The sequence below is a fragment of the Rhinopithecus roxellana genome, chromosome 16, assembly GCF_007565055.1.
Source record: "Rhinopithecus roxellana isolate Shanxi Qingling chromosome 16, ASM756505v1, whole genome shotgun sequence".
Classification (NCBI taxonomy): Eukaryota; Metazoa; Chordata; class Mammalia; order Primates; family Cercopithecidae; genus Rhinopithecus; species Rhinopithecus roxellana.
This window is the reverse complement of record NC_044564.1, coordinates 20050900-20078772: the sequence shown is the minus strand read 5'-3', so window position 1 is coordinate 20078772 and position 27873 is coordinate 20050900. Positions and strand designations below refer to the sequence as shown.

Here is a 27873-nt window from a genome sequence, read left to right as displayed (position 1 = left end):
GCAACCGTGTGCTATGTTTCTGTGTTGCTTTCTTGAAACGATTTCTCTTTATTTTTGTTGGCATGGCTATTTGTTGTTATCTGTAACCATACAATACCCTGCCAATGTCTGAGAAGGAGAGGGGAGCTGTGAGTCTATACCAGTGTTAACTGGCTAACCTTGGATGCCTGTCATTTGATGTTGGACATTTGAAAGGTGGCAGCATCTCTGGGGAAGTAGGGACTGAACATTTTTGACCACCTACCATGTCCCAGGTTCTATGTGAGTTGCTCTCAAGACCTTGTTGCATTTATTGACCAAAACAATCCTATGAAGGAAATTTTATTACTGTCCCCATTTTACAGATGGAGAAAGTAGGCAAGGTGTGGTTAAATGCCTTGCCCAAAGGATTTAAACCCAGGCAGCTTCATTCTAGGGCCTATGTGCAGCATCATCGCCCAGTGTAACCTAAGCAAAGCCCTTCAGGGTAGGGGAGGACACAGAGCACAGAGGGTAGGCAACAGAGGGTGATGGGCAAGGCTGGAGAAGTTGGCTGGGGACTGGGGGGGTCACATTAGGAAAGGCTATGGATGCCACTCCACGGAGATGCAACTTGGACTAGGGGCATGAGGGAAAGCTAGATGGGAGCAGGGGTTTCAGTGGAGTGGAGGGGTGTTCTGCAGGATGGGCGAATGGAGGAGGCGGGCCCTGGATGAGGCCGAGGCCTGGGCAGAGCTGTGGGACTGCATCTGAGATGCAGCTTCACCGAGAGCCCAGCTGTTCCTAGTGCCGGCTCAGAGGCTGAGCAGCTGAGATGGTTCCAGGCTTTCTGGCCTGAGGCAACAGAAAACAGGCTGGGTGGCTGATGAGGAGTGCTCTGCCGAGAGCTGACTTCAGAAACTCCACATGAGATGAAGGCTGGACTTCGAACATGGTGTTGGAGGTGCTGGGCGGAGCAGGCCCACCAGAGAGTGGTATGGCCTGTCTCCCAGGTGGAACATTTCCATCAGCTCAGCTCTGGCTTGCTCACTCACACACGCAGTCAGCGCCATCCATTGTCTCTGGACTAGGCCATGGGAAAAGAATGGTAAGAAAACAGCCCAATTTCTACCCTCACAGAGTCTACGTTAAACAAACATCAGGTAAGTATGAAATGACAAATGAGAATGAGCGTCTGAACAGAATCAGTGCAGTATGTGAGGCGGGCACTTGGGGTAGGGCTGGGGGAGACCAGGGAAGAGCTATGGAGAAGAGCTTAGGAGCAGAAGAGTAGCAGTGAGAAAGTGCGGAGAAGGTCCAGGGCTGGAGAGCGGCAGGAGCAGCGGTTCCGGGCCGGGGAGGGCAGGCCCCTCTGAAACGTGTGCTCTGCAAGAGTAGCATGGCAAGCTTGCTATCTGGTGATGGTAGGAGCCTGGAGGGCATGCTCAGGTGTGCCCTCCTAACTCACGTTTGACACAGGTGAGGTGCATCACTCATGCATTCACCTAACTGCTCATTAAGCCAGTGCACATTATTGAACTCCTACTGTATACTAGGATGAACCAGAGCCAGTCCTTGCCTTTGAGAGGCCCAGGAGGTGATGAGGAAGACAGAGGAGAAACATGCATTTTTTTTTAACCTTAAAATCTTTTATCACTTAAACGTGTAGATTTCAACATTAAAAGTGTCCCTGCTGGGTGGCAAGCAGAGTGCACATGTTCCTGGCAGGGCTAAGTTCTTGGCACATAGCCTTGGGTTGTAGATCAGAGGCTGCTGGGAGTCAGCAAGCACTTAAAATTCCCAGTTCCTCCTCTGCACACCCAGGGAGGTGATGCTGGCTGGCCTTTAGGGACCCTTCAGATGGGGCAGGACCCAGGAAGGAAGTGGGGTAGGGAGACTCATCCTTTAGATAGGACAGCCTCGGGCCACTCACCCCCAAGGGCAGTTGGCAACCTGGGGGTCTTGCGGCTATCAGAGGCAGGCTTAGCCAGACCACCCCCTGGCTTCTGGCTGCTTCCGTGTGCTTAGGCACCTGTCCTGCCACCCTACCAGTGGCAGGGTGTATCTTATCCAGGAGCAGTTCAATTGCATCCAAGTCCTGGACTGGAGCCAGTTTCTCCCACCTGTCCCTGGGATGCAGGAGAACATCTTCCAGCCATCTGCCCAGAGCCAGCCCGAGCAGCTGGCAGCTGGAGGAGCCAGGGACGTGTGCTGTTATCTCCCCGCGTCCTGAGTGGAATTACCAAATGAGTGAACTCTGCCAAGGCAGAGAGAGGAAACAGAACTCAATGTTCTTTTTCAGAGTTCAAAAATAGTCCTTTTTGAGTTTTGAGGAAGATCTAGACTTAAAAAAAAAAAAAAAAAATCAAGTTCCCCAGTGCTAAATTCAGCCTTGCCAGTATCTACAAAGAATGAAGCAACAGGCGATGTTGATGTGCCGTTTTCTCCCGTCACTCATTCCTAGTGATGTGGAGTGTGGCACAAAACCAAGTGAGAGGGAAAGTCGCGATTTTGTGTCTAGGGCTGACAGAGGTAATACTAGCCCCAGGCATTCTGCCCATCAATGGAAATCTAGCTGGGCCCTTCCCTTCCTTCTTTCCTTCCTTCCTCTTTCCCTCCTTTCTTCTTTTCATCCTTCCTTTTTGGAATTCTAATTTCCTCTGAGCTGTAAAATTGTTTTATTTCTTCTTAGCCCTGCTGTTAACATAAATCACCTCCTAGAATGAATATATGTTATCTGTCCTTAAGATGCCAAAGTCAAGGGGAAGTTTTAGAACCTTAGAACTGCTAGTGAGCTAGTGAATGAGAATACGAACTTAAAAGCCACGAGAGTCCTTGCTGTATGGTTTTGGCAAAACATTTCCGTCTTGAGTTTGCTGGAAAAGTTGGGGATGGGGGGTCCACGTCAGCTACTCTGGATGCTGTTTGTTTGTTTGTGTGTGTGTTTGTTTTTAGACAGAGTCTCACTTTGTTGCCCAGGCTGGAGTGCAGTGGCGCGATCTCGGCTCACTGCAACCTCCGCCTCCCAGGTTCAAGCAATTCTCCTGCCTCAGCCTCCCAAGTAGCTGGGATTACAGGTGTGCACCACCACGCCCTGCTAATTTTTGTATTTTTAGTAGAGACAGGGTTTTACCATGTTGGTCTGGCTGGTCTCGAACTCCTGGCCTCAAGAGATCCACCCACCTCGGCCTCCCAAAGTGCTGGGATTGCAGGCATGAGAGCCACCATGCCCAGCCCCTGGATACTTACTGTAAAAGTCAAACAGGATAAAAACATAAGAAATTGTTGTGTCGCTAAGTCCTATGGGTAGGTAAGAGATCAGTTCAAACACTCCACTTTACAAGTGAGAAAACTGAGCCCCCCCTGCCCCCAAAAAGGAAGTGACTACAGGGTTACCCAGAAAATTCATACCAAGGCTCAGACTGAAACACAGGTCTCCTTCCTCTTGGTCTCCTGGCAGTCTCTTATAACTTCACCACCTCCATCCCTCTTTCTAGACCATCACAGGAAGCTGGCATCTGTGTGCCAAAGGCACTTTCTATTTTCCACCTCTCTCCACTTTAAGCCACACCAGCCAGCCATATGAGGCTACGTCTTTTATATAATCCCCCAAAACCTGTACGAACTGTGTTTCCAAGCCTAAAACCTAGCACATCCCAGAACCCCCTTGAGCTGCTCTGTGGGAGTTGGAGAGCCTGCCCCAGAATGGGACTCCTTCGTGGTGATCTGATTCACCTGCTGCTGACTCGGGCCTCAGCTCCTGTTGCCCACGTAGATGCAGCTTAAATTAAAACCCTGAGAGCTTGAAAAAATGCAGATGCCTCTCTCCCCACCAGTTCTCTTAGTGATGAACAAGCAAGTCTAATTTTAGCAGAGAAGAATCTTAGAATGTGAGAAACAGAAGGGACTTTGAGATCATCTCATCTTGTGGTTTTTGACTCTCACTCAGCAACAAAATCACCTGAGGAGATTTGAAAAAAAAAAAAAAAAAAAATTGGCCGGGCATGGTGGCTCATGCCTATATTCCCAGCACTTTGGAAGTCCAAGGCAGGTGGATTACTTGAGGTCAGGAGTTCAAGACCAGCCTGGGCAACATGGCGAAACCCCATCTCTACTAAAAATACAAAAATTAGCTGGACATGGTGGCACGTGTCTGTAATCCCAGCTACTTGGGAGGATGAGGCAGAATTGCTTGAGCCCAGGAGGTGGAGGTTGCAGTGAGCCGAGATTGCGCCACTGCACTCCAGCCTGTGCCACAGAGCGAGACTCTGTCCCAAAAATTAAAAAAAAAAAAAAAAAAAAAAAAAAAATCCGGAGGTTCTGATCGGTTGGTCCAGAATGGAGAGAGGCACTGATATGGTCTTAAAGCTCCCTGTGTGATCCATGTGTGCAGCCTTGACAGAGAGCCACTTGTCTTGTCTCAACCTCTCATTGGAAAGAGGAGGTTAAAGCCTAGAGAGGGGAGGGGAATTGCCCAAGGTCACACTGACATCAGGGGCATGGTCAGGGCTGGAACTTGTGTCTCCTGACTCTTCATTAAGGGCTCCCATTTGTCTCTCTAACAGGAAACCATATCTAATCAAATGACTTGGGTATTTTTTAAAAATCATCACCAAATATTTGCCAAATACCATATTCAGGGAGAGGTGGAAGAGGGAATATCCTTGTCTGACCTCCAGAAGCCTACAGTCTAGTAGCAGAAACACAGGTGTATCTAGTTATATCTAATGCCAGATAGACTCTGATGCATACACCAGGTGCTGTGGGAGGACTAGAGAGGGAGAGGGGGAATCCAGGAAGACTCCCTGGAGGAGGAAGAGTTACTCCCAGTCTTGAAGGATAGGGAGGTAGAGTTGTTAGATAAAATATAGGATACTCAATTGAATTCAAATTTCAGAGAACAATGAATATGTCCCAATATTGAATGGGGCATACTTAGCTAAAAAAAATTTGTTGTTGGCCAGGTGAGGTGGCTCACGCCTGCAATCCCAGCACTTTGGGAGGCCGAGGCGGGTGGATCAAGAAGTCAGGAGTTCAAGACCAACCTGGCCAAGATAGCGAAACCCCCGTCTCTACTAAAAATACAAAAATTAGCTGGGTGCGGTGGCACACTCCTGTAATCCCAGCTACTCAGGAGGCTGAGGCAGAGAATTCCTTAAACCCGGGAGGCGGAGTTTGCAGTGAGCCGAGATCACGTCACTGCACTCCAGCCTGGGTGACAGAGTGAGACTCCATCTCAAAAAAAAAAAAAAAAAATTGTTGTTTATCTAAAATTCCAAGTCAAGTGGGTGCAGAGAATCACCAGCAGAAGGGAGAGCACTAGCAAAAGCAGGAGCAGCTATGAGCAGGGACTGTTTGTGTAGCTGGAGCAGAGAAGCTGTTGAGAGGGGGAGTGCAACAACACTGTTGAGGTGGGACGGGCCCAGGGAGGGCCTGTGAAGCCAGGCTCTGGATTTGGACTTGGCTCTACAAGTCACCGCTCTCCCATCTGGACAGCTGCAACAGCCTCACGGCTCTGCAGCCACGTCCATCTCTCCCCTCTGTAGTCAGTTCTCAACACAGTAGTCAGAACTCAGGTCAGACCATCCCACTTCCTGCTCAAGCCTTCGATGGCTTCTCAGGCTGTTCCTAGGAAAAGACCCCCGAACTCCTTACTCAGCCTAGAAGACCCTGTAGACTCTGACCTTGCCTAGGTGAAGAAAATCTACTCCAGAGGGTTATTGGGCAGATCAAGGAGGGGAGAGTCAGGCAATGGTTCTCAACCTTGGCTGCTCGTTGGAACCATCCAGGGAGCTTTAAAAATGCAGGTGCCTGAGCTCCATCCCCAGATATTTCAGGTTAATTGGCCTGAGGTGGGACTGGGCATCAGGAATTTCGACAGATCCCCAAGTAATTCCAGTGTGCAACCAAATTGGGAATGATGGATATAAAGTGTCTTCCCTGGCACCAAGCATGTGCTTAGTGAGAGCGGTGGCGTTGCCATGCTTGTGATTATTACCGCCGCATATCGAGCTTCCATCCTGTTTCCCCCAGCAGTGATTGTCACAGTTGTGTCATCACTGGTGTCCTGGCCTTGGCCTCTTCCTACTGTCCACCTCCCAATATGCAGCACAGAACAGCTGGAAAAGTCTTTCTGGAGATGCCTGACCTCTCTGGCCTGCCACTCTCTGAACCTCGAGGCTTTCCCACCTGCATTCCTCTGCCTGGAATGTTCTATATAGCCCTTCTCTTAACTTGACCAACACTTACTCCTCCTTCCCATCCCAAGTTCCTCTTTTATGCTGTCTTAGGACTGAACTTTTCCTCTGCCACACTCACCATATCCTGCGCTGGTTTTTCATTGTGCGGAAACTCGCTTGGCTCCTCTCTCCCCCAGCATACTTTCAGCTCCATGAATGGAGACCCAGTCTTTCTTTTTCTCCGCTGTCCCCACCAGAGCCTGGCACACAATGCTGGGGTGGGCCTCATTATATGTTGAAAAAATGAATGGATGAAAGAATGGCTGAGCGTGGGAGCAATGAGGTCAGGTTGGCATTTCCAGAAAGACCTTTCCAACTGCTCTGTGCTGCATGCTGGGAGGTAGAGGATAGGAAAAGGCCAAGACCAGGACACCAGTGATGACACAGCTGTGACAATACAGCCGAGGAATGATCAGGCCTCCACTAGGATGGAGATGATGGGATGGGAGGGAGACAGATCTCAGAGACACTGGGATGGTCAAATGGGCTTGTGAGGAGAAGGTGCCACATACCCTGGGGTTTTACCCTGAGGGACAGGCAGGATGACAAGATGGAAAGAGAGCCTTCTACAGAAAGAGGCTGTCGCTGGAAAGAGCCATTCTGGTTTGGCCACGTTAAGCTGGATGTGCCAGCAGGACATCAGGGAATCAGAGGCCAGGGGCAGAGCAGCCTGGGCTGGAGCTGGGGATTTCAGAGTCACATCAATAGAGGGGAGAGTAAAAGTAAAATAAAATGTTGAAGTTTTCGTGCAAGTGTTTCTTGCCACCTTTGTGAGCCAGAGTTTCCGGGGTTTGGGTGTGGGTCCCTAGGAGGCTCTTCTGTCTGCAGAGGCGCATCACAAACCCTTCCCTTGTCCCTGCAGCGATCCTGGGCATGCACACGCTCATGAGCAACCAGCAGTACTACCAAGCCCTGAGCAGCAGCTCCATCATGAACAAGGAGGGGCTCAACAGTGAGTATGCACCCACCCCCTGGAGGGACCTCATGCTTCTTGCTTCCTTCACTCACTGATGTTCTCTGGCTCGTTGCAGAAGTTTTAACACGTTATGTAGCCAAATCTGTTCATCTTTTCCTTGGAGTCTCCCGTGATTTGTGTCTTGTTTACAGAGGCCTTCTCTATCCCAATATTATAGAAATGTTCTCCTATATTTTCCTCTAAACGTTTTAGAGATTTGCTTTTTATATTCAACGTTTTGTTTTTTTAGACAGGGTCTTGCTCTGTCAGCCAGGCTGGAGTGCAGTGGCACAATCTTGGCTCACTGCAGCCTGGATCTCCTGGGCTTAAGCGATCTTCCCACCTCTGCCTCCTGAGTAGCTGAGGCTACAGGCGTATGCCAGCATGCCTGGCTAATTTTGTTTATTTTGTACGGAGATGAGGTCATACCGTTGCCCAGGCTGGTCTCGAACTCCTGGACTCAAGCGATCCTCCTGCCTCAGCCTCCCAAAGTGCTGGGATTACAGACATAAGCCACCACACCTGGCCTTATATTCAACTTCTTAATCTACCTGGAGTTCATGTTTGTGTGTGCTGTGGGATGAGATCAAACTTTCAGGTTGTGAATTGATATCCAGTGGTCCCAATACCATTCCTTGCAAGCTTTATCCTTTCACCACTGGTTTGGGCCCCAGCCTTTATCACCCACATGGGTCTGTTTCTAAGTGCCTCCTCTGTTTCATGAGTCCTTTTGTCCTTTCCTGTGCCAATATTGCATTGCCTTAATTACTCCACTGCATTGTTCCAAAGCTGGCATTTTGGCCCCAAACAGAAAACAGAAATGAGGCTGCCAAAATATAATTATTCCTCCCTCTGGAAGATTGATGCATTTCTTTCCCATCCGGGCTTCATCTTAGCCTCCCAGGAGCCCACTGAGGTCATAAGCCCCGGTAAAATGACTAGCCCTGCTTTACAGATGAAGACCCAAGGTTCAGAGAGTGTCAGTAATTCACCCAGTTCTTGCAGCACGTCAAAGGCAGAGTCCAAGTAGAACCCCAGCCTCCTGGCTCCCTTGCGGGGCTTCTTCTGAGTGGTGCCCCCTACCCCCACCCAGTCCTTGCGATGTGCAGCCTTCATGTGCCCTAAGTCTGCACATGCTCCTTTCCAGAGTATCTTTGTGTTGGCAGAAAGTGAGCCCCTTGTTTCTGTGAGCCACCTCCCTTTTATTGGTCACTCTAGGTGTGATTAAACCCACACAATACAAGCCTGTGCCTGACGAAGAACCAAATTCAACAGACGTAGAGGAAACGCTGGAACGGATAAAGAACAACGACCCAAAACTTGAAGAAGTTAACCTCAATAATATCCGGGTAAGGTCCATTTATTTCACTTTACCTGCATGTGGGTGGGGGAGGGGGGACCATGTCACCCAAACGCAAGTGGTCCAGGGTTGGCTGTGCAGAGTAAACAAGGTCCTGTTTGGACTCTGGGTGCTTCTGCATCAGGAATAGGGACAAAACCTTTGCAAATGGGAGCCTTTAAGAGAGTGGGCAGTGTAAACAAGTGCATCTGGCAGTCCTGGTTTCTTTCTGAGGATGATATCAGGCCCAGATGTTTCGCATGGGCCAACCCGGCTTCGATCTGGAAACCTGCCACGTTATTCAAAACACTGAGAGATTCTCCGAGATAAAATCATGAGTCAGACACACGCTGCTGCACGGGATCTCAAGGCTGGAAAAGTCCAGTGCCCACTAGGCTCGGGGGTAACACAGGCCCTGGGCAGGTCCTTCCCCTGTACCATTGCTGCTGCTATATCACATTCATATTCAGCCTCGTTTTACAGCCACAGAAGGGAGCTCTTGACCAAAATGTCTAAAGCAATATCCCAAGCTATCTGCCCTTTTCTCTGTGGACATTTCCTTATATGATCCCAGGGTAGGGGAGGGACAGGTAGGCAGGCAGTCCCACCCTGAACAGGCTGCCACAGGAAGAATTCAGAGACAAATGCAGCTGCCCACCCACCTGCTCTGCCCGGAGAACAGCGGATTAGTTCTGGGAGGGGGTGAGGGTAAGACTAGAAGCCAGCCTCCCATGTGCCTGTTCCATTTCTTTCCTTCTCCACTTTCTTTTAAGCAGCTGCCAGCCCCACAGCACCATCAGATTGGAAACCTATGCCCTAGTGTTCACCCCCACCTGGCCTCCCCATGCTCTGCTCCCACGGGAGCTAAAGTGACGCTCTGAAATGAGATTGGTAAAAACACAGCCATGTTTGCTTTCATATGCCCAGTAGGAGACATTGGCACAATTGAGAATGCTGCACGCTGGCAGCAAATGCTGCCTCAGGGCCGCATGAGGGATGGCATCCCCCTGTGAGGCCCCAGCCTCTTCTGAGCCTCAGTTTCCCCTCTGCACTGTGAGCCTGTTGAACCAGATCAGTGGTTTTCACCTGAGAAGATTAAAAAATACATACCAATGCCCAGGCCCGACCCTAGAGATTCTGATTCTGTTGTTCTGGGCCGGCCCAAGCATCACCATTTTGTAAAAGTTCCCCAGGAGTCTCTGATGTGCAGCCAGAGCAGAGACCCCCTGGGATAGAGGTCTCTTAAAGAGCATCATATGCAACCTCCTTACCTGTTTTCCAGAAACAGGGCTAGAGAGGGGAAGAGGCTTTCACAGAGACACACAGCAAGTCAGAAACATGGCCGATCGCTGGGACCAAAGCCAGGTTCCAGCCCCTCCCCACACCCGCAGTCCTAGCTCTTTGCACAATACTACATGCCTTAATTTTTGCCTCTTCTCTGGACCCCAAGTGCACAAAGAAAGAGGTTACAGGTCTTATCTGAAAATTTCAGGGAGGATTTTCCAAATTTGTTTACCAGAAAGTTCTCCCCAAATCTCAGTCATCTGGGACAAAGCCTGAATCTTTTGCCCACTCAGCTTTTTGGCCAGAGACTTGCCAGGAATCAGTGAGGAATCAGGCTTATCCACCTGCTTCAGCCTGTCCCAGGTGAGGCTTCTGATCACTCTCTCTGTTGTCTTTCTTTGTGCAGAATATCCCCATCCCCACTCTCAAGGCATATGCAGAAGCCCTGAAAGAAAACTCATATGTGAAGAAGTTCAGCATCGTGGGGACACGGAGTAATGACCCTGTGGCGTATGTATGTACCTTTATGTTCTGTTGCATTGTGGATAGGGGGCCTTGAAACAGAAGGGTTGAAATATGTGGCCTCAGGACTGGTTGTATCCCACTAACAAAGAGCTCTATGTGGTACGGTGGAAGGCACTGGACCAGGAGCCATGAGGGGGTGTAGAGGGAATGGCCATCACCTGGCCAATCCTCACAACTGCCTCTGGTCTCAGATGTGCAGGTCTCCCCACTTTGCACTTAAAGAATCTAGGGTTGAGAGAGGTCAGGCAACTTGTTTTGTCCAGTCACACAGCAAGTGAGAGGTGGACCTGCAATTCCAGTGCAGTCACATGACCCCCACATCTGTCTCTCTCTTCACTCGGCACATCATATTAGAACAAGGGCCTGCCCTTCCCTGTTCCTCAGTTTCTCCATCTCTAAAATCAATGGTTTTGGCTGGGTGCTGTGGCTCACACCTGCAATTCCAGCACCTTGGGAGGTCGAGATGGGTGGATCACTTGAGGTCAGAAGTTTGAGACCAGCTTGGCCAATATGGTGAAACCCTGTCTCTACTAAAAGTATAAAAATTACCTGGGTGTGGTGGTGCACGCCTGTAATCCCAGCTACTCAGGAAGCTGAGGCAGGGGAAGCGCTTGAGCCCAGGAAGCAGAGGTTGTAGTGAGCCGAGATTGCACCACTGTACTCCAGCTTGGGCGACAGAGCGAGGCTCCATCGCAAAAAAAATAAATAAATAAATAAAAATTTAAAAAAATAAAAACAGTGGTTTCATCAGCAGGTCCCAGTGACCAATTTTATTTTACCAAGTCTCAAAAGATATTTCTGATCAAACTAAATTGTACTTACTATGAAGTAGCCATCAACTCTTCTTTTTAAACATCCAGCACGTATGTATTAAGAGTCTCCCTGTGTCCAACACTGAATTAGGTTCTGGGAATGCAATTATGACTGAACAGTCTCAGCTTCCACTTTCCTTTTTTTTTTTTTTTTTTTTTTTTTGAGGCGGAGTCTCGCTCTGTCGCCCGGACTGGAGTGCAGTGGCCGGATCTCAGCTCACTGCAAGCTCCGCCTCCCGGGTTTACGCCATTCTCCTGCCTCAGCCTCCCGAGTAGCTGGGACTACAGGCGCCCGCCACCTCGCCCGGCTAGTTTTTGTATTTTTAGTAGAGACGGGGTTTCACTGTGTTAGCCAGGATGGTCTCGATCTCCTGACCTCGTGATCCGCCCGTCTCGGCCTCCCAAAGTGCTGGGATTACAGGCTTGAGCCACCGCGCCCGGCCAGCTTCCACTTTCATAAAGATTCTGGTCCATTTGGCCAAGCAGACAACTGAAGGATAACAGTACAGTGTGATTACTGCAAAGCTAGATTCCTGCAAGAAGGGCAGAAGCTAATTTATCAGGGCTAGCAATTAACCATTCTGTAGCAATCAATTTTTTTCTGATTCTTAAAATAGGTAGGACAGCGTTCTTTCATATTTTTGAAATAATAGAAATAGCTCACAGTCTCTCATTGCTGTCAGTGGGGAACCTCTGGATTGATGACCTCTGACCTCAGATCTCCATGGTTCCTTGCCCATAGGAACACAGCTGGCAAAGCCACATGCCCTGTATGCTACTATGTCATGGGTCAGAAACCAAACACGTCCCCGCTGGCCCTCAGCTCAAGTCCACAAATGCTTTTTGGGCATGGACTCTGCCAGACCAACAGCTGATATCAGCCCGTGCATACCAGTATGCCCATGTCGAACACTCAGATGCTTCTGGGCCAGTTGGTAAATCAGGCTGCCAGAGCTCTGTCAGTGCCCCCATTGCCTGCCTTAGCTTTTCTCCTGGGCCCCAGTTCCTCCACTGGGACCCAGCATACAAGGAGTTAACACCTGGCAAGACAGGGCCTCCAGGACCTGCTCAGCCACCAGTATGTCCAGTTGGATCAGCCCAGCGGATTGCCTACTGGTTGTTATTTTGTTTTTGTTTTTTAATTAGATTTGATTAAGCCAGGCCAGGCCTTTCCTGGGAGTAGGAGGGTTCTGGTGGAGGATACAGAGAAGACTCTGGCTGGGTCCTTTCCCTCAGGAGGACCAGCCAAATCAGAGACACCATCATAGAGAAAGCTGACATGCCATCCCAGGGGCACACTGAAGTGAAGGGCACTGAGGAGGGGGGTGATGATTTCAAAACAGAGGGCTTTTGGGAGCTAGCCTCTCAGCAGGTCTCAGCAAGGCAGGGGCGATGGGGTAGGCATTCCTGGCTCGGAGCGTCCTTTCAGGCAGTGGGGCCCACTGCTCAGTATGTCCTATCCGCTGCTGGTGTCTGTTTTCCTCCATGACACATCGTTTCCACCAACTGCTAATTACCTCATTTCCTTCAGAGGCTCTGATTGTCATCTACACCCCCTGGCTGAGTTCTTCTGAACCGTGCTAGGGGCCACCTAAGCTCCTCTTCTCCAGTTTGCCCTGGTCACTTGCCCAGTGGATGGTTTCCCAGGCTTCCCTCTTCCGCTCTATAATGCTCAGATAAAGAAAACCATGTCTCCAAGGAATTTCCACAGGCCAATAAAGAGACAAGTGGGGAGTATGTACGGGAGGTTGAGACTCCACTGGTCACTCAATGAACAATGCCTGAGGCCTACTATGTGCTGGGTACTGTGGGCAACATGGGATAGATAGGATGCCTTTTCAGCCCACCGGGAGTATATAGTCTAATGGCAGAGGCAACACCGGTGTGAAAGCAACTCCGAACAGAGGAATCCAAGGTCCATAATGAGGGAAGTACGGCTCCATTCTATGAGGATTCGAGAGGGTAGGCTACATCTAGCTGGGGAATGTCAGCAAGAGCTCTTGGAGCAAGGGACATTGAGAATGGCCTGGAAAGATGGGCAGAGCTTGGACAGGGAAGCAGAAAGGGAAGGGAATTCCAGGTGGGGGGGATAGAAAGGGCAGAGACAAAGTGGGAAAGCACTGAGCAGGCATGGGGAGCTGCAAGTAGCCCCACTGAAGAGGAGCAGTGACAATTGATTCTGGACAGGGGAGTAGACCCAGGTCATAGAAGCTTTGGATGTAGGTTAAGCAGCATAGAATTCTCCTGCGGGGGATCGGGAGCCATGGTGGGTTGCAGGAGAGGAGAGACACAGTCAGAGTTGTGCTTGGTGAAGGACGTGGTGGGGATCATCCTCCTGTTCCCCTAGGTGTCTTAGGACCTACCCAGAGGGGCCTCCAGCCTTGCTCAGGGTGACTCATGTGTATCCTTGCTTTCTCTTGTGCTTTAAGGCCCTTGCTGAGATGCTCAAGGAGAACAAGGTGTTGAAGACACTGAATGTGGAATCCAACTTCATTTCTGGAACTGGGATCCTGCGCCTGGTGGAAGCCCTCCCATACAACACTTCTCTGGTGGAACTGAAAATTGACAACCAGGTGAGATGGGCAAGGGTCTCCTCCGCTCTGTTACTACATGCAGCTCGCTGGCCTGCAGTTTTCCCATGCTGCTGAATGGAGCTGAGATTGCTGATGATAGAAGCTCAGAGCCCAGCTTTGAGGCACCTCCAAGGTCCCCAAAGTTCAAACCCTCTATCATGCTCACCTTCCTTCTTCATGGCTCCCACTGTGTGCTCTTCCAGTTCTGCTTGAGTCCCTCTTATGATGGGGGACACACTTCTTACCAACATCATCACTTCCATTCTTAGGCAATGAACACATTCTTCCTTATATCCAGTAGAAGTCAGCTCCCTGTAAGTCCTGTTTGTTGGGCTTAGCTCTGTTTTCTGTGCAACATCTGTTGCACAGATCTCATGAACCACTAAGCTCTCCTTCTCCAGGTTAGAATCCCAGTTTTCTTCATTCGCCCCCATTCAGTGGGGCTTTTGAGTTTCCTCACCATTCAGATTACTCTCTAAGCAAATTCCAGTTTGTCTTTATTCTTATGGAGTTACTGTTTCTCTGTAACTTCTGTGGGTCAGTCATTTATCTGCAGAGCCACTCTTTCAACTCTGACTTTCTAAGAGGATGCTAATAACAATATCTTATATGTTACATGTGTTGAGGGTCTCCTGTGGGCCAGGCTCTGAGCTACACATCTGACATCCGTCATCTTTGATCTTCACAACAACGCTACAGAATGTGGGTATCATCAGTCTCAGTTTTCAGAAAACAGTCCAGACAGGCCAAAGATAAGCCCCTTTTTTAGGGTCATAGGGTCAGCATTTAGGAAGCAGGATTTGAATCCAGGTCTCCTTGACTCTAAAACTCGCACTTCTTCCAGTGTAGCATGTTGCTTCTGATGTTAAAATGCTTTCTTTTTTATGAATGGGGACTCAGTTGTTTTTTTCCACTACATGAAATTTTTTGCTGAATGGTTGTATAAATGTATGCATGAGAAAAAGATTGGAATGAAATATTACAAAATTCTAAACAGTGGTTATACCTGAGTGAGACTGTCACAAGTTTTTAACTTTTTTATTGTAAAATATGGCAAACATACAGAAAACTGCATAAAACTTAAATGCATAACTTAAGGAATCAAAACAGGCATGTAACCCCTGTCCAGGTCAAGAAACAAAACATTACCAACTTCCAGAAGACTTTGAGCGTCCCTTCCCCAACCATAACCCTTTCAAACCCATTCACAACTTGCTCCCCACTCACTTTCATGCCTCCATGCCTTTTCCTCCTTGTGGAATGTCCTCCCCTGCCTCTACCCTCTTCTCTGCCTTCTGGGTTTAGTTGAGGCTTCTCTTTATCTTAGTGGTGTTCTAGAGACAGCTTGAACCAGCTTGCAAGAGCTGATTGTGGATATCTCTTCCCGAGACCAACGATGGCACATCAGGTGGGAGTATTTACACTATGGAAATTGGCAAATAGGCACATCATGCATCAGGGCTTTTTTTTTTCTTTGAGATCCGGGTTACTACTGTCTTCTCCCACTAGTCTGCCATAGCTCCTCCAAACCTCTGCCCAAAGAGAGTTAGATACCTCTTCCTCTGGGCTCCCCTAGCACCGTGGCTTCCCTTGAGCTTCCCAGAAGCTGGTGCTATGTCTGAGGCATCTCCTTATCTCAGTGCCCCACTCAGGACCTCGCCCTTCAAGGGTGCCTGGTAAGTTAGTTTGCCCTGGATGGTCGTGCATATTGTTCACAGCACAATGAGGCAGCAGAGAGCAAAATTCAACCCGGAATCCACTCTCCGAGCTGTGTGCCTCAGTATGGGGCTTTGTTCACCCAGAGAGGGCACTTTTTCTAGTTTATATAAAGCAGTCACATGAGCTGGCAGCAGCTGTGTCACGTGCATTTGTTGCATTGGACTCCTTGCATCTCTCGCGTGCCGGTGGTCTTGCTGCTGCCTCGCTCATTCTCAGGCCATCCTTACCCCTACCCCTTCTGCGCCCTCCCTTAGCCATTGCTGACTCTGCACCATTGGAGGCAAGAGGGGCAGAGCAGATGGAACAAAGGCATGCAGCATGCTTGGCAGCAGCTCTGGGCCAGGCCCTGGGATTGGCTACTCATGTGAATCCCGGCCTGGCCTGGCAGGAAGTCAGGGTCTACCCATAGTCAGCTGAAACTTAACTCCCAGGGCAGAATGGCAGCCAAAGAGGACTGGGATCACTGGCTTCAGGTCACTGTGGTGGCAGCTGCCAGGGAGTTGCCCCTTCCCTCCACACGCTATCCCCCCAGAGTCCAAGATGGGGCCCATGCTAACCATTGCCCTTGCCTTAGCTGAACACCCGGGTTCAAAAACATTCACTTCCTTGAGCCTCACTTTCCTTGCTTGTAAAATGGGGATTATAAGAATCTCTGCTTCTAAGGAGATAACAGATGTAAACTCTGAAGTTGTTAACTTCTAGAATTACTGGGAAGGTGATCTAGGGGATTCACACGCTATTCTAACAGTTGATTTCCTGAGCAGGTTATCATGAGCCAAAACCGGACTGGGTACTTTGTGTCTATTATCTAATTTAATGTTCACAAAGACTCTGTAAGTGGCATTACAACCCATCCCCATATCACAGATGAGGAAACTGAGTGCCAGGCAGGCTATGCAGCCTGCCCAAGGCCACACAAGAAGCAAGAGGGGCAAGATTCAAACCCAGGTCTGTGTGACCCCAGAGTCCATGTATAATGCTATGCCTGTCTGGGTTCTTGAAGCAGCTGTAGTTTCATGTGATGTCAGCCTAGCTTTTCTCATCTGTCCTCTGGCCTGGGGCCTGAGCACTGGTCAGCACCACCCCCATCCAATGAGCCTCTTTTCTGGTTCATCTCGACATTCTGATGAATGCTGGCTGCTTGCCAGGACTGTGCTGGGCTGTGTGTGGGACTGAGGCTCCAGGTCTGCCCTCCAGAAATTTCCTCACTAGATGGGAGGAAAGATGTTTGCAGAAATGACCATCATACCAGGTGCTCCAGCAGCCAGACAGTGGGCTGTGAGGTCCATCAGAGGGAGCAGTCTCAGTCAGGAATAGGGATCAGGGAGGGTTGCTTGGAGGAGGCAGATTTTGAGATTAACCCTGACTTCCCACCCACAGGGTGAAAAGTATCTCAGGTGACATGGAGGCCATGGCATCCCAGGTGCAGAGAGGAGTGGGGAAAGCCATGGAGCCCATCCACACAGGCTCACAGTACCCCCAGAGGAAAGCCAGAAAGGGGATTAGAAGTCAGAGAGCTTTGAATGGGTAGGTTTAGGGAAAGTGGGCTGTGGCTGTGCTCTGGGAAGATGGTTCCAGCTGGATGGGAGGGGACTGGGGGCAAGGAGAGGGTATCAGGGCCCAGGAGATCAGCCAGGGGCTATGGCCCCCAGGACCAGGGGGCTGTGGGGAGGTGCTCCTGCCTAACTGGAGTTGGGTCCAGCAGGGGAGGGGCTGAAGGCAGGTCTCAGGGAGGGGCCTCTGCTGACTCAGGCTCAGGAGGAGGCCACCTGTGCCTCCCCTTCAGGTGTCCCAGCCCCACTGGGGGGAGGCAGGGCAGTGTGACACAGAGGAGGTGGTGAGTGGCATTTGATTTATTCCTTTATTCCTCATTTCTGGTTAGTCACCGAGGTCCTCGGAGACGGGAGCTTTTTCCTCAGTCCTGTGCTTATAACCTGTGGCAGCAAGTCTCTGTCCTTTTTTCTCCTTATACGGCCAGGGAAAGGGACTTGGGGAGTTCTGCCCAGGGTGACACGGTGCTGGCTCAGGACGCAGTTTGGGAACCAGGACTTTGAAGCTGTTTGTTGACTCAAAGAGTCTATCTCCAGCAATGTTCTGTTGCCGCCTGCAATTGCGCCAAGACCACGATGAATTGGAAAAGGGCAGAGCAGGCCCCAGAGCCAGAAGGCACTGAGACGACGTCTAGCCCAGTCCTCCTTTCACAGGCAGGGAGGCTGAGGATGAGAGAAGGGATGGGACTAGCCCGAGGCCACGGGCCAGGTTAGTGGCAGAGCTGGGTTGGAGCTGCAGTATCCTGGCTGCACTGATGGATGGATGGGAGAGACCCTGTGGGCCCCGAGGGAGCCTGCAGGCCCGGCCCAGGCCAAGCAGGCCATCTCCATGCATGGCTTCTCTGCTGCTCTCACCAAATTCTCCAAAATCCCCACAGAGCTGCTCTTCCCCAGGACCCCCAGGGCACAGGGGGACCCTGCTCCCCAGGCCAGACAAGGCCTGGGGTGAGCCCCACAAATGAGAATATGTATAATGTCTGGGGTAGTGGCCGCTTCCCCACTTTTTATTCCAATATTTGACAATGAGGATGTACGTAATATTTTGAAGATAAGTTAAAGTAGATGGATTGTGCTGTCTTGTTTTCCCAGATTGGATAATTTGTGTCTGGCCTTTTTTACTCAACATTGTGAGTGTATCAGTTATCTGTAGCTGTGTAACAAATTATCCCCAAATATAGCAACTTAAACAGCCTCAGAGTCCTGGCATAAAACAACAATAAACATGTATTAACTCACCATTTCTGAGGGCCAGGAATCCAGGAGCAGTGTGGCCGGCTGACTTCGCCCAGAGCACATGACCCAAGGTGGAAGAACTGCTTCCACCGTGGCTCCCTCATGGCATGGGCAGGAGACCTCAGCACCTTGTTGTGTGCACCCGGCCTAGGGCTGTTGGAATGTCCTCACAATATGGCAGCTAACTTCTCCCAGAATGAGCGAGTCAAGGCAGAGAAAGAAGAAAGCCTCAAATGCGTTTTATGACCCAGCCTCAGAAGTTACGCAAAGTCATTTCCACCATATTCTATTTATTAAAAGTGAGTCACAAAGCACAACCCACACTCAAGGGGAAGGAAATCAGGCACCACCTTTTGGAGGGAGGACGATCAAAGAATTTTGCAGATATTAAGTTATCATAGTAAGAATTATCTGTATTATTTTGTGTCACAGGAGTTGTCCAGAAAGACCTCTGTAACTAGCAAAGCTACCCCAGGATGGAGCAGGTACCTCAAAGGGGGAGGAGTTCCAATCCTGGGGGTGTGTAAACAGCTGGGAGATGGAGGGAATTTTAATGTCAATTAGGGTTTGGGACTCTGGAATTGGACAACATAATTCCGAGAGCTCCTTTCTGTTGTGTTTTGAAGTATTCCCAGTTGTCCACATCATCTGGGAATGGCCAGAATTGGCCCCATCAAATGTCTAAAGTGAGATTCTTTGGACATTTGACATCCAAAGTGAGCACATGTTCCTGGTGCTTCTGGCTAGAAAGGGGGCCACAGAGCTACCGGCTCTAGGATACAGCTTGTAACACCTAAGGTGCTGGTTGGTCATTTTGTTCAAAAGCAAATCTGATCTCTTTCTCATCAGATGGGTCATGCTCTGACACGGTAAAGGTGTGAGGACACACAGCTGTCACACACTGCTGAAGGGCACGCCGACTTTTACATCCTTTAGGCAGAGCAGTCTCAATTTTAATTTGGAAGTGCCTATCTTTCAACCCAGCCATTCTGATCTCCGTGGGGAGCCTGAGGAATTCCCCCTCCCACCCCTGCCACTGCCACGTTGTTTGTAACAGGAAAAAACGGAAGTAACCTAAATATCCATCTACACCAGGGCATCCCGTGAAGCCAATGGAAGGAATAAGGTCATTCTCTGTGTACTGACTTGGAAAGAGCTCTGTAAAATATTAAATGAAGAAGGCAGGCTGGGCATGACAGCTCATACCTGTAATCCCAGCACTTTGGGAGTCCAAGGAGGGAGATCACTAGAGACCAGGAATTCAAGACCAGTCTGGTCAACATAGCAAGACCCCATCTCTGTTAAAAAAAAAATAAAGGAAATTCTCCAGGCATGGTGGCACATGGCTGTAGTCCTAGCTACTTGGGAGGCTGAGCAGAAGGATCACTTGAGCGCAGGAGTCGGAGGCTGTAGTGAGCTATGAGTGCACTGCTTTGCACTGCTGCACTCTAGCCTGGGCAACAGAGTGAGACCCTGTCTCCAAAAAAATAAATAAATAAATAAAAATAAAAATAAAATGAAAAAGGCAAGTTGCAGAACAGTAAGTATAGTATGAATTCATTTAAAGAAGAAACAAGTACCACAAAACAAAACAAACCCCTGTACATTTCTGTCATATACTTCATGCATAGAAACACAACTCACTGACCATGGTGGTTACTTCTACAGAAAGGGGTGGGACTGGGAATAAATGGGGTGAGGGAGACTCTTTTATTTTACTCAATCTGTGTTAGTATCACTTGAATTTTTAATAATGAGGTTATATTTATTCACAAGTGGTTTATTTACTTCTCAAGCAAATCTGAAGGGGAACAAGAGTTCTTCCCCAACCACCCTGTCCCTGGCTCTGCTGCCCAGAGACTGTTGCCAGTCCGGGCATGACCAAGCCCATGGTCTCTCCCCCTTTACATACTTCCAGGCACAGGCGGCTCACTACCCTACCAGGCAGTTCCTCAGTGTGTGGACACTTCAGACGGTCAGAGGCAATCCTCCATGCTGAGCCAAACACCATCTGCCCGTAGTTCCTCTCGTCAGTCCTACTTCTGCCTCTGATCATTCTCAGAGGCACTTAAGTGAGGTGGAAACCAGCACAGACTCTGGAGCTGACTGCCTATGTTCAAATCCTGGTTCTGCAAGTGACCCATTCTGGGATTAGGGAAAATTTTCTTAATACCACTGTGCTTCATTTTTCTTGCCTATAAAACGAGAATAATGAGGATGGGCATAGGGGTTCATGCCTGTAATTCCAGCACTTTAGGAGGCCAAGGCGGGTGGATCACTTGAGGTCAGGAGTTCAAGACCAGCCTGGCCAACACGGTGAAACCCCATTTCTACTAAAAATATAAAAGTTAGCCGGGCATGGTGGCACTACTCAGGAGGCTGAGGCAAGAGCATTGCTTGAACCCAGAAGGCAGAGGTTGCAGCGAGCCGAGATCGCACCACTGCATTCCAGCCTGGGCGAGAGACCAAGACTCTGTCTCAAAAAATAAATAAAATAAAATAAATGAAAATAATGATAGTAGTACATATTCCTTGGATTGATAGGAGAAAATGAACTAGCTTTCGTAAAATGTTTATGACATTGTTTGGCACGCAGTAATCACTAAATAAGTTACTTGAAAAATAAGGAAGAGAACTGGTTTTTAGTCCTGGCTCCCTAGCCACTGCTTCTCTCATCTATAAAATGATTGAGTCCTTTTAGTCTCAGGGTCCCCGGAGTCAGAGAAGGATGAAGCTTCTTTGACATCTTAAGGCTTATTGTAAGATGTATGCACATGTTCTATTTTACTCCCTAGTGTAAAAAGAATGGGGTTTGGTCTGAGATGAACACTCCTGGAAGATCATGATTATCTAATGGAATCCTGTACCTTGTCGCACACACCCAGACACATCTGTGTGTATCCCAGGATATTGGACACTAATGTGAGAACTGGGCCTACAGGAACCTCTGCAGTCCTTCCAGCCCCAGGTCAAGGTCAAACCTTGGCTCTGTCATGAATAAGTCGAGGGAGCATGGTTCAGCTTCCATCTACGCATGAGTTCAGTTTACCCATCTCTAAGCTGGCTCTTGCCTGCCCTGCTCACCTCCCAGGGATGTAGACAGGTTGAATGGGGCAATGCGTGTCAAGGGGCTTTGTACTCTGCACAAAGCATCAACTTTGCAGAGGCAGCCCTTGAAGTCCCTGGTAGCCCCTTCACTCAGGGGAGACCAGTACTTTCTGAGACTAGCCCATCCTGAGTTTTAGCAGGGCATTTCCAGCAAGTGACCTCAAAGCGAGGCAAGGGTTCCTGGTAACTGGGTAGGGTGGGTAGAGGAGCTGCCAGTTCCTTCTTGGGGCCTCAGATGGTTGCTGTACCATCTCCAGGCCAAAACAGCCAGATTCCAGAGCTGTGCTGAGTCCTCCAAGGACAGACCTAACCTCTTCCCGGCATTCTTAGGATCCTTGCCAGAGGGGCCGGTGGAATTTCACCAGTGTCCCTCTGCCTGCTGTGGCCAGCTTTCTGAGCCCAGTCTGAACCTAGATGAGCTCTGGTGAACTCAGAATACCTGGGGGGAGTTCTCAATCAAGAGTCTCAGCTGCAATTCGTGCTTGTCCATGTGGATACTGGGCTGATGCCCCCTCTAGCCCTCCCAAGCATGTTTCTATTTCCTCCATTCAATTCAATTCCACACACCTTGACTGAGAGAAACTGGGTACTATGTCTTACCCGGGAGCTCATGGTCTACAGCAGCACTGTTCAGTAGAACTTTCTTTGATGATGGAACTGTTCCGTATCTGCACTAACCAACATGGTAGTCTCTAGCCAGTGGCTATTTGTTTGTTGGTTTTTGTAGTGACGAATTTTCTCTATATTGCCTGCCCAGGTTGGTCTCAAACTCCTGGTCTCAAGTAATCCTCCTGCCTCAGCTTCCCAGAGTGCTGGGATTATAGGTGCGAGCCACTGCGCCCGGCCACCAGCGGCTATCAAGCACTAGAAATGTGGCTAATAGGACTGAGGAACTGAACTATACATCGTTTTCATTTTAATTATTTAGATATATAGAGCCATATGTGACTAGTAGCTACTGTAGCTACTGTATTGGACAATACAGTTCTAATTGGTGAGACAGCTAGAGGCCGGTGACTCAAGTAAGGCAGATGGACTCTGCTAGGTGTAGGGAGGGACATCCAATGTACACTTGAGTGTGGAATGGGGAGAGATCATTTCCTGGGGTCAGGATCAGGAAAAGCCTCATGGGGAGGGGGAATTTGCAGTGCATATTAAAGCAATAGGGATATACATACAGGGAGGCTAAAAGCATTCCACGTGGAGGCACATAAGCTTTTAGGAGTAGACCTCTGTCTGCACCAGGTGCCATTATCAGACTGCCAGAGATAAACAGGCTGAGTAAGGAAGGAGAGAGAGAAGGAAAGCAAGGAATCATTTGTGAGGGCCTTGAGTGCCAGGCTGAGGAGATGGGGCTCCGTCCTGTTGGCTTAGTGGGGGACTGAGCTGAGATCATGCAAGTGGGGCACAAGGCAGGGTCTGGAACACAGTAAATAGCAGCAATTCTTGGCAATGGGGAGCCATTAGAGGTGGTTGTGTATTTCTGTTTGGTTTCTATTTCTGTTTTTTTTTTTTTTTTTAATTATTAAACGTTTAAAATTTGGGGATAATTACAGACTAGTATGCAGTTGTAAGAAATAATACAGAGGAGTCGAGTGTGGTGGCTCACACCTGTAATCCCAGCACTTTGGGAGGCTGAGACGGGTGGATCATTTGAGGCCAGGAGTTCGAGACCAGCCTGGCCAACATAGTGAAATCCTGTCTCTACTAAAAACACAAAAAATTAGCTGGGTGTGGTGGCACATGCTTGTAGTCCCAGCTACTTGGGAGCCTGAGGCAGGAGAATCACTTGAACCTGGGAGACAGAGGCCGCAGTGAGCCAAGATTGCACCACTACACTCCAGCCTGGGCAACAGAGTGAGACTCTGTCTCAGAAAAGAAAGAGGAAGGAAGGAAGGAAGGGAGGGAGGAAGGGAGGGAGGGAAGGGAGGGAGGGAGGGAACAGAGAGGTCCCTTGTACTCTATGGAGTTTAGGTGGGAACTGTAGTTTTATATCACAGCAAGGATAGTAACATTGATACAGTCAAGATACAAAATATTTCCATCACAGGGATCGCTCATATTCCCCTTTTGTAGTCAAGCTCACTTGTCTCTTCCTCCTGCCTCCTTAATCCCAGGCAACCACTAACCTGTTTTCCATTTTAATATTTTGTCATTTAAAGAATGTTATATATATGATGTTATCTAAATGAAAGTCGTATGCTATGTAACCATTTTGGACTGGCTTTTTTTCCACTTGGCATAATTCTATGGAGACTCATCCAGGTTGTTGCGTGTACCAATAGTTTGCTCCTTTTCACTGGTGAGTAGTATTCCACGGTGTGGATGTACCATGGTTTGTTTGACCACTCACCTGTTGAAGGACGTCTGGGTTGTTTCCAGGTTTGTCTGTTACATATAAAGGTGCTATAAACATTCATGTACAGATTTTATGTAAACATATGTTTTAATTTCTCTGGGATAAATATCCAGGAGTCCAACTGCATTTTAAGAAACTCAACTCTTGTGCACAGTGTGCCATTTTCTAGACCCACCAATAGTTTATGAGTAAGCCAGTTTCTCTACATTCTCACCAACATTTGGTGTTGTCGCTAATTTTTATTTTAGAGATTTTGTTAGGTATGTAGTGATATCTCATTGTGATTTTGATTTGCATTTCTGTGATAGGTCATGATGTTGAACATCATGTCATGTGATTATCTGCAATATGTACATTCTCTTCAGTGAATGTCTCCTCATACCTTTTCCCCATTTTCTAATTTTTTTTTTTTTACTGTGAAATTTTTTCTAATTGACATGTACTTCACACACCACACGATTCATCCTTTTAAAAGGTACAATTCAGTGGGTTTTGATGTATTCACAAGGTTCTGCAACCATCAGCACTATCTAATTCTAGAAAATTTTTATCACTCAGAAAAGAAACTCTGTACCCATTAGCTCTCATTCTGCTTTTATCCCCTCCCCCAGCCCCTGGCAACCACTAACCTCCTTTCCATCACTATGGATTTGCCTCATCTAGACATTTCATATCAATGGAATCATACAATATATGGCTTTGTGTCTGGCTTCTTTCATTTAGCACAATGTTTTCCAGGGTCATTCGTGTTGTATAATAGCACATATCAGAACTTTATTCCCTTTCTAGCTGAGTAATACTCCACTGTAAGGATCTACCATGTTGTGTGTATCCATTCATCAGATGGTGGACAGTTGGGTTGTTTCTTCTTTTGGCTATTCTGAATAATGCTGTTATGAGCATTCATGAACAAGTTTTCATGTGGACTTATGTTTTTATTTTCCACCCAGGAGTGGAATTGCTGGGCCATATGGTAGCTCTATGTTTAACTTTTTGAGGAACTGCCAAACTGTCTTTCAAAGCAGTGACACCATTTTATATTCCCACCAGCAACGTATGAGGGTGCCACTTTCTCCACATTCTTGTCAACACTTGTTACTGTCTGTCTTTTCTATTACAGTCATCTTAGTGTGTGTGAAGTGGAATCTCATTGTGGTTTGATTTGCATTTTTTGAATTATTGATGATGAGCACTTTTTCATACATTTATTTGCCATTTTTATCTTCTTTACAGAAATGTCTATTCAAATCCTTTGCCCATTTATAAATTATTTGTGTTTTTACTGTTGAGTTCTAATAGTTCTTTATATATTCATATTTAAATCCTATATCTACCAGATATTTTTACAAATGTCAATACAAAATATTTTTCCCGTTCTTTGAGTTGTCTTTTCACTTTCCTGTGTCCTTTGAAGCACAAAAGTTTTAAATTTTGATGAAGCATAACATCTATTTTTTCTTTTGTTGTTTGTGCTTTAGGTGTTGCATCTAAAAAACCATTGCCAAGGTCACAAAAAACTTACACCTATGTTTTCATCATAGTTTCATAGTTTTAGCACTTACATTTAGGTCTTTGATCTATTTTGAGTTAATTTTTATGTATTGTTTGTAGTGTCTAAATTCGTTCTTTCACATGTGGATATCTAGTTGTCTCATCACCATTTCTTGAGAAGATAATTTTCCCCCATTGAATTGTCTTGATGTTCTTTTGAAAAGAAATTGTCTGTAGATGTGTGGGTTTATTTCTGGACTCTCAATTCTATTCCATTCATCTATATATCTACCTTATGCCAGTACCACAAAGTCTTAATTACTGTAGCTTGGTAGCAATTTTGAAATCAGGAAATGTGAGTTCTTCAACTTTGTCCCTCTTTTCCAAGATTGTTTTGGCTATTCTGTGTTCCTTTCATTTTCATGTGAATTTTAGGATCAGCTTGTCTATTTCTGAAAAAAAAAAAAAAAAAAAAAAGGCACCTGGAGTTTTGATAAGGATGGCATTGACTCTTTTAATCAATTTGGTAATATTACAATATTAACAATATTAAGTCTTCTGATCCATGAAGACTTAAGATCCATAGGATGTTTTTATATTTATTTAGGTCTTCTTTAATGTATTTCAGTGTTGTTTTGTAGTTTTCAATATACAAGTCTTTACTTATATATACAGTCATACACATACTTCTTTTGTTAGATTTATTTCTAACAAAAGAAGTTAGAATTAGTATTTTATTCTTTATGGCCATGCACAGTGGCTCATGCCTGTAATCCCAGAACTTTGGCTGAGGCAGGTGGATCACCCGAGGTCAGGAGTTTGAAAGCAGCCTGGTCAACATGGCAAAACGCTGTCTCTACTAAAAATACAAAAATTAGCCAGGTATGGTGGTGCACGCCTGTAGTCCCAGGTACTCAGGAGGCTGAGGCAGGAGAATTGCTTGAACCCAGGAGGCGGAGGTTGTGGTGAGCCGAGATCGCACCACTGCACTCCAGCCTAAACAACAAGAGTGAGACTCTGTCTCAAAAAAAAAAAAAAAAAGAATTAATATTTGTTATGTTATTATAAATTGAATTATTCTCTCAGGTTCATTTTCAGATTGCTTATTGCTAGTGTATAGAAATACAACTGATTTTTGTGTATTGATCTTCTATTCTGTAATTTTGCCAAATTCACTAATTTTTTTTTTTTTTTTTTTTTTTTTTGAGACAGAGTCGCATTCTGTCACCAGGCTAGAGTGCAGTGGTGAGATCTCTGCTCACTGCAATCTCTGCCTCCCGGGTTCTCCTGCCTCAGCCTCCCGAGTAGCTGGGACTACAGGTGTGCACCACCACGTCCAGCTAATTTTTGTATTTTTATTTTTTTTAGTAGAGACGGGGTTTCACCATGTTGGCCAGGATGGTCTTGACCTCTTGACCTCGTGATTCACCCACCTCGGCCTCCCAAAGTGCTGGGATTACAGGCATGAGCCACTGCGCCCAGCCTGAACTCACGAATTTTGTGTAGGAGTGTGTGTGTATTCCTTAGAATTTTCTATATACAACATTATATTATCTGCAAATACAGATAGTTTTACTTTTTCCTTTGCAGTCTGGAAGCATTTTATTTATTTTTCTTGCTTAATTATCCTGTCTAGACCCCCCAGTAAAATGTTGGTGAAAGCAAACATCCTTATCTTGTTCCTAATCTTGGGGGAAAAACTTTCAGTCTTTAATCATTAAGTATGATGTTAGCTGTCTGTCTTTTACAACCTGTTTAAGATTATATTTATGTTTTATTATTTTATTATATATGGTAATAGAAAATCTAAACAATACAATAAGATATAAAGGAGAAAACAAAAACTTTCTCCCCAAATCCCACCATTATCAGTATACTTCAAAGTTTTTTCTCTGCATTATGTACATATGTGGAAAATATAGATAACCTTACATACAAATCACCTATTTTGTAACCAGGGTTTTTTTTTCCATTCAATATTGGTTCATGGCCGTCTTTCCATGCTCATGGTCAAAGATTTGCACCATTATTTTAGAGCTGCCCATATTCTATTTAGTAAGGTTGCAGTATCATTTATGTGAGCAACTCTCTTGATGAATTCTTTTTCTTTCAATTTTTATTTATTTATTATTGTTTTCTGGAAACAGAGTCTCACTCTGTCTCCTGGGGTGGAGTGCAGTGGCACAATCTCAGCTCACTGCAACCTCCACTTCCCAGGTTCAAGCGATTCTCCTGCCTCAGCCTCCCGAGTAGCTGGGACTACAGGTGCCCGCTACCATACCCGGCTAATTTTTTTTTGTATTTTTAGTAGAGATGGGGTTTCACCATGTTGCCCAGGGTGCTCTTGAACTCCTCAACTGAGGCAATCTGCCTGCCTTGGCCTCCTAAAGTGCTAGGATAATAGGCATGAGCCACTGGGCCTGGCCTCTTAATGAATTATTTCCCTTTTCCTCCCACTATTATAACTGAGACTGTGATGAACATCCTCATCATATCCTTCCCAACACTGTCGGATTGTTCTGATTTTTTTTCTTTGTATCTTTGTCAGATGCTCACTATAGATTTGGGGGCAGGGAACTAGTAATAATATGATCAGAATTGGGCTTTAGAAAGCTAACTTTGGCATTGTCAACTTACTATGTGATCTTGGGAAAACCCTTTTTCCTTCTCTGGGCCTCACTTTTTTCATTTATGATTTGAAGAGACTAAATTACTGTTTATCAAACTT

At 47.2% G+C, this 27873-nt stretch overlaps 1 protein-coding gene across 1 annotated transcript in view; it reads left to right on the top strand.

Moving 5' to 3' along the window:
- The window catches only part of TMOD1 (tropomodulin 1), a 92046-nt gene that overhangs the window by 53316 nt on the left and 10857 nt on the right, over nt 1-27873 (top strand). Inside the window, exons 5-8 of the mRNA XM_030920325.1 lie at nt 7060-7149; nt 8371-8501; nt 10182-10289; nt 13542-13685. Of these exons, the coding sequence (XP_030776185.1) occupies nt 7060-7149; nt 8371-8501; nt 10182-10289; nt 13542-13685 (473 nt within the window). The remainder of the gene's footprint in view (nt 1-7059; nt 7150-8370; nt 8502-10181; nt 10290-13541; nt 13686-27873) is intronic.